A 7084-nucleotide genomic window follows, 5' to 3' on the forward strand; every position below is an offset into this window, starting at 1 on the left:
CCACTACTGTGGCTGGCACCCAAGGGATGTCCCCCACATAGTTCCGGGCAAAGACCTGGTTTCCTGGGACAAATGACCGTGGTGCGTTGGCACAGCCTGGGGGTTCAGCCACGGCAAAGTCTGGGTGTAGCCGGTCGAGCGGTGACCTGAGGCGGCGGCCCATAAGCAGTTCAGCAGGACTCCTCCCTGTGGCCGCATGAGGGGTGATGTGTTGCACGAACAAGTATTCGGCGACCCGCTCATGCCAGTCTCCCCGGTCCAGGCGCGCCAGTGCCTCTTTTGTCGAGCGCACCATTCTTTCCGCTTGCCCGTTGCTGGATGGATGAAAGGGTGCCGTTAGGGCATGGTGGATGCCCAGTCCCAAAAGATACCGCTCAAACGTGCCTGACGTGAACTGCGGTCCGTTGTCAGAGACAAGGACATCAGGACACCCATGCGTTGCAAACAGGCCTCGCAGCACCCGGATGACAGCTTCGGTAGTGGTGGAGGGCATCAGGGCGACCTCCAGCCATTTGGAATAGGCGTCCACCACTACCATAAAGGTCCGGCCGTGAAAGGGGCCAGCCAGATCGATGTGCACCCTCGACCAGGGTGTCTTTGGCGTCTCCCAGGTGTGTCCCTTAGCTGCCGGTGGTGCAGGCCTCGACTCCTGGCACGCTTGACAGGCGGACACCCAGGCAGTGATGGCATCGTCCATATTAGGCCACCAGACGTAACACCGAGCCAACGCCTTCATTTTGACAATTCCCGGGTGGCCAACGTGCAGAGCCTCCAGGACGCGCTGACGGAGTCCCTGGGGAATCACGACGCGGTCTCCCCACAGCAGGCAGCCGCGATGAGCTGAGAGTTCATGTTGTCTGGTTGCGAAGGGCTGGAACTCCGATGCAAAAGGCCCTTGTGGCCACCCCCTCCACACCCAGTTGAGCACCCGGCTGATGGTGCGATCCTGGGCAGATGCGGAGGCCACAGTGGCAGCCGATACAGGCGCTGCCGGAAGATCCTCAATCAGAAGGAGCGATGAAGCTGGAGCCGGGTCTTCCACAAATGCTGGAAGAGGGCAACGGCTGAGGGCGTCGGCATGGCCCATCGATTTCCCCGGGCGATGGATGAGCCGGTAGTGGTAGGCAGCCAGGAAAACAGTCCATCGCAGCATGCGTGGTGAGAGGACCGGTGGAGTTGGACGATCACCGGCGAGGAGGCCCAGGAGTGGCTTGTGGTCAGTGATGAGGTCAAAAACCCTGCCATAGAGGTATTCATGGAACCTCTTCACTCCAGCCACAAGTGCCAATGCCTCCTTGTCGAGCTGGCTGTAATTCCGTTCCGTTGGAGATAGTGTCCTGGAAAAGTAGGCGAGCGGTGCTTCTCTTCCATCTGGAAAACGGTGACTAAGGACAGCACCGATGCCAAAAGGTGAGGCGTCGCAGGCAAGGACCAGCGGCCTGGATTCACTGTACTGTACCAGCACACTGTCTGAAGAAAGGAGAGCCTTGACCGCGTTGAAGGCTGCCGTCTCCCGATGACCCCAGGCCCAAGGCGTCTTAGTGCTAAGGAGTCGGTGAAGAGGCTCAGCCACTGTGGCTTTGTGGGGCAGGAACATGTTATAAAAGTTCAGCAGCCCCAGGAATGCCTGCAACTCCGTTTTGTTCTTTGGGGTGGGGGCCTGCTGGATAGCGCGGATCTTGGATGTGGTTGGATGAAGACCGGAGGCATCGATAAGATAGCCCAGGAACTCTACCTGTGGAACGGCGATCTGGCACTTGTCCCTCTTTACCTTGAGCCCGGCCTCCTGGAACCTGGTCAGCACGGCACGGAGGCGCTCGAACAGCTGCTGGTGTGAGTCTGCAGACACCAAGACGTCATCAAAATATGGAACCACGCCCGGAAGCCCTTGCAGGAGACGCTCCATAAGGCTTTGGAAGATGCCAGGAGCCACACTCACCCCGAACTGCAACCGGCGGCAACGGAAAGCCCCCCGGTGGGTGACGATCGTCTGGGCTTCAGCAGTGGCATCATCGACTGGCAGTTGTTGATAGGCTTGGGCAAGGTCCAGCTTAGCGAAGACCTTACCCTCACCCAGGGAATGCAGCAGGTGTTGGACAACAGGAACCGGATAAGCGTGCTGCTGAAGTGCCTTGTTGATCGTGCACTTGTAGTCAGCGCAGATTCTCACCGACCCATCTGGCTTGACAGGCGTGACGATGGGGGTTTCCCACTTTGCGTGGTCAACCGGCTCCAAAACTCCTTGGGCGATCAGTTTGTCCAGTTGTTCGTCCACCTTAGCCTTGAGAGCAAAGGGAACCCGGCGTGGCTTTAGCTTGATGGGGGCGACTTGTGGATCAAGGCTAAAGGAGATGGGCGTACCTGTATATTGGCCCAAGGTGCCGTCAAAAACCTCGGCAAAGTCTTTGACCAGACCCTCAGTCTCTGCGTTAGAGATGCAGTTGATGCCGGTGACTTCCAGGCCGAGGGCATCAAACCAGTCTAGCCCTAGGAGGCTTGGCCGCTGACCTTCGACCACCACCAACCGGAGCAGGCCCGAAAAATCCTTGAAGGCGATCCGGAACCGGCCAACGCCCACCACGGGAATGTCGTTTCCCTGGTAGTCTCTCAGGTGTACGCGGTGAGAGTCGAGTTGCCTTTTGGACACTCTGGGTACCAGTCTTTTGATGGTGCTCCATGACACGATGGACAGGGCAGACCCGGTGTCGATCTCCATGTCACATGGAGCTCCTTCAATGAGCACCGTGACGTTCAGCTTGCGTCGCGTAGGCGAGTCGGTTTGGCCAATCGTGGTTCCAGACGGGCAGCGGCAGTTGGTGAGAGCAAAACAACTTTCCTTGGCAGACTGGAGTGAAGACTTGGACTTGCGAGTCGATGAAGGGGGGATGTCAGACGGAGCCGATCGGCAGACCTTAGCGATGTGGCCCCTTCTGGAACACTTCCTACAGATGGCGTCTCTGAATCGACACTTGGCACGGGAATGGTTGCCTCCGCAGCCAGCACATTCCGGTTGGCCCTTGGACTTCTGTTGGAACTTCCTGCGCTCCCGCTTTGTCTGGTGCACGTCATCGTCTTCACTGGAGGATGCCTCATCACTGCTGGCCTCTTCATGATGCACCGGAACTGGCTCCCTAGCAAGACGCGGGCTGCTGGACTTGCGGATCTCCTGGGCGGAGCGTTCAGCAGCTTCTGAGGCCACAGCCTCCTCAATGGCTTTCTGTAGCGTGAGGTCTGGCTTGGCTAGGAGGCGCCGTTGCAGATGGATGTCCCGGACCCCGCAGACGATTCGATCCATCAGGGCATCGTCTAAGTCTCGGAACTCACAGTGCATTGCAGCCTGTCGCAGGGCGGTGGTGTAGTTGTTGATTGACTCCCCCTCTGCCTGGTTCCGGTGGTAGAACGCATGGCGGGCAGCAATCTTGGACGGCTTTGGTGCGTAGTGGTTGCGGAGCTTCTCTTGGATCGTGTCCCATGGTGTTGCCTGGACTGCTTCAGGCGCAACCAACGCTCGGGCCGTCTCAAACACCTCAGGCCCACAGAGGCTGAGGAATAGGCCCCGCTTCCGTTCCTGTGATACTTCTGTCAGCTCGTTGGCTTGGAGGTAGCAGTCGAACCGAGCGAGGTAGGAGTCCCATGATTCAGAGGCTGGCGCAAAAGGCGGTAGAGGCACAAGTGAAGCCATGATTCCGATGCCGGCGTGAAGGGCGATGGATGGAACACAGTGCTCTAGCCAGAACAGTCAGCTCTGAATTGGTTCTGCCCAGTGATTTCGCTCAGTGATTTCGCTCTGTGATTCAGCTCAGTGATTCAGCTCAGTTCAGAGGCTGGCCGCATCTGGCTGTGCTCTGATGTCCATCCATCCCATCCTCGTCGCCAGTGTTAAGTCGTGGGTTGACATAGCAGCCGGCACAGCGATTTCTTCAAGTAGCTCTTTATTAAGGTAAGCTGGAATAGAACTGAGAGCGAACAGCTCAGCCGGCCTGTATTTATAGGGAGCCGGCTGTCAACATTGTAACCACAACAGCCCAGAGTTCCCGCCTAAAATAACTGCCACGGACCTGAGTGAAAACTATCTACAGACCTGAGTGAAAACTATATACAGTATCCCCCTGTTGGCCCAGGGTGAAACTACACTACATAACACTTTCCTTTCATCCTAAGCGTCCGTTCTTGGGAATGCAGGCCTTACCTACGTAAATGTTTCCATTGGCAGCAGGAATAAGAAGTCAGCAGAAGTCAAGAGGAGATTAAAGGTAAAGGGACCCCTGACCATTAGGTCCAGTCGTGGCCAACTCTGGGGTTGCGGCGCTCGTCTCGCTTTATTGGCTGAGGGAACCGGCGTACAGCTTCTGGGTCATGTGGCCAGCATGACTAAGCCGCTTCTGGCGAACCAGAGCAGCGTACGGAAAGGCCGTTTACCTTCCCGCTGGAGTGGTACCTATTTATCTACTTGCACTTTGATGTGCTTTCGAACTGCTAGGTTGGCGGGAGCAGGGGCCGAGCAACGGGAGCTCACCCCGTCGCGGGGATTCGAACCGCCGACCTTCTGATTGGCAAGTCCTAGGCTCTGTGATTTAACCCACAGCGCCACCCGCGTCCTTAAGAGGAGGTTAGGAGCAACTAAATTTCAAGACCTCCATCCTGATGCAAGTAACAAGTAAAAATGTAAACAACTTTGCCAGTTCATGTACAATCCTGGGACCCAGTACTAGCTGACTGGGGGTAGTACAATGCTTTCAGTGGCAACAATCCAACCATCTGCTTGCTGCTAATGTGCAAAGCAGCAGGGAGAGGGGATTTGCAAGGGCAAAATGGTGGCTTTCAACATTCCTCCAGCTGCTGCTTTTCTTCTGCAATCGCTCAAAGGACTGCAAGGGAAAAGGAGCAGAAATAGGATTTTTAAGCAACTCACTGTCATTTCTCCCCGACAGAACTCGCAGACTCCCTGCACTTCCATGCCACATTTGCATGTTGTCCACAAATCTGCCAGGGTGCAACTGCAACCTGAGAATCCCTTATTTGGCACCAAGCATGGAGTTCTGCGTGGGACGCAGGTGGTGCAATAGTCTAAACCACAGAGCCTAGGGCTTGCCGATCAGAAGGTCGGCAGTTGGAATCCCTGTGACGGGGTGAGCTCCCGTTGCTCGGTCCCTTCTCCTGCCACCCTAGCAGTTTGAAAGCACGTCAACGTGCAAGTAGATAAATAGGTACCACTCCAGCGGGAAGGTAAACAGCATTTCCGTGCGCTACTCTGGTTCGCCAGAAGCGGCTTAATCATGCTGGCCACATGACCCGGAAGCTGTACGCCGGCTCCCTTGGCCAATAAAGCAAGATGAGCACCGCAACCCCAGAGTAGTCCGCGACTGGACCTAACGGTCAGGGGTCCCTTTACCTTTTATGAAGTTCTGCACTCAGTGGCTGATCTCGATCTCCTTTGCATGGTGTGTGAAGCAGCCCCCAGTGCAACTTATAAGTATATGTTTACAGGTAGGAAGCCGTGTTGGTCTGCCATAGTCGAAACAAAATTAAAAAATTCCTTCCAGTAGCACCTTAGAGACCAACTAAGTTTGTTATTGGTATGAGCTTTTGTGTGCATGCACGCTTCTTTAGTATATGTTAGGGGTACTGTTCATAAGAACTGGCCGTGGTGAGCATTAAGTGAGAATGTGCACATAATCTATTCCACAAAGAAGGGATTGTGCACATCCTCAGCCAATATAAGCCTTGGAGAATGGACATAGCTGCATTTTGTTGCTTCTGGCCCACTACCTAACCTTACATGGCACAAAAGATCAGAAAGAGGGAGTGGGGTCCAAGGAAAAGGATTCATTCTGGCCCCCTCCTTGAAGTCCAGTTTCCTTTTCAGCCCTTTCAGCTGTTCCCCAGTCAGCTGAGCAGCACAAGGGACATCACAGGAAGCAGAAAGCTTTATACTTTCCCTCTCATAAGCCTTCTGAGAACTGCCACCCATGCTGCTCTTAAGCCTGGTGCCAATTGTCACAGGAATCACATGGGAGGAATGAGTTAAACTGCTGATGAAAGGTAACTCAGCAGGGAAAAGAGGATTGTGAATGTGAAAGACTTCTGGTCTCAGCCTCCCCTAAAGCGATTTTGCATGCCTCTGCATTACCCTGGGCAGTTTGAAATATTCTCAGTTCTACTAACATGTTGGGGGGAGTCTATTACAGTGGTACCTCATGTTACATACACTTCAGGTTACAGACTCAGTGAACCCAGAAATAGTGCTTCAGGTTAAGAACTTTGCTTCAGGATGAGAAAAGAAATCGGGCTCCAGCGGCGCAGCAGCAGCAGGAGGCCCCATTAGCTAAAGTGGTGCTTCAGGTTAAGAACAGTTTCAGGTTAAGTACAGACCTCCGGAACGAATTAAGTACTTAACCTGAGGTACCACTGTACTGTCTGTGTGTTACCATTGCTCATAATAGGATGTTAACGAATGAATCTATAGAGTTTTGCCCATTTTAAAATTCCTGTTCTGGAATGAAAGTTTGTGAAAGCCGCACAAAATGGATGGTGTAGGAGAAACCTAGACACAATGAATGAATTTTCCTACCTCGACAGAACTGGCTGAGATGTTATGAGCTGAGGAACTAAGGCATTCATCTTGTTTTCCGAACATTCCTCCATTGACCTTAACACAGAGAGAAAAGTCTTCCATGAGATTTCCAACGAATCACCAGTTTCCACACTGGGAGCCCCAGAGAGACTCAGGTTGCATGGAGTAGGGCAAGCAACAGTTCTCGGGGCACCAGTCCTGTCTTGATAGTCGCCTGTCTCCAACTTGTACTCAGCAGCTCTTTGCTTGTTTTGCTCAATGAGTGATAGCTTCTTTTTCTGTGGCATTCCCACTACGCTCAAGAGCTCATTCCAAGAATGGCAAACGTCAACGAGGCACCAGAATGCCAGCTACCAAGTGAACTCGGCACGTACACAAATCAAAGTAGCGGCATCCTAATGTAACCTTTCGGTTTTGCCAATTTTTCTATCCCCCCCACCCCCCCAGTATTTATAGCATCCAGAGAGAACAGTGGGATATAGAGGGTACATGACAGACCAGTAGAATTTT

General features: G+C 53.8%; 1 protein-coding gene across 3 annotated transcripts in view; it reads right to left on the bottom strand.

The window, feature by feature from the left end:
• DYRK4 (dual specificity tyrosine phosphorylation regulated kinase 4) overlaps nucleotides 1-7084 on the bottom strand; it is a 58238-nt gene extending 51154 nt beyond the window's left edge. The window contains exon 1 of one of the 3 annotated variants that reach the window (XM_083503340.1): nucleotides 6572-7084. In XM_083503340.1, the coding sequence (XP_083359466.1) occupies nucleotides 6572-6861 (290 nt within the window). In that variant the 5' untranslated portion in view covers nucleotides 6862-7084. The remainder of the gene's footprint in view (nucleotides 1-6571) is intronic. The other 2 variants (XM_083503339.1, XM_083503338.1) reach the window with 2 other exon arrangements.

Source organism: Podarcis liolepis (genome assembly GCF_965112155.1).
Source record: "Podarcis liolepis genome assembly, chromosome: 5".
NCBI classification, from domain to species: Eukaryota; Metazoa; Chordata; class Lepidosauria; order Squamata; family Lacertidae; genus Podarcis; species Podarcis liolepis.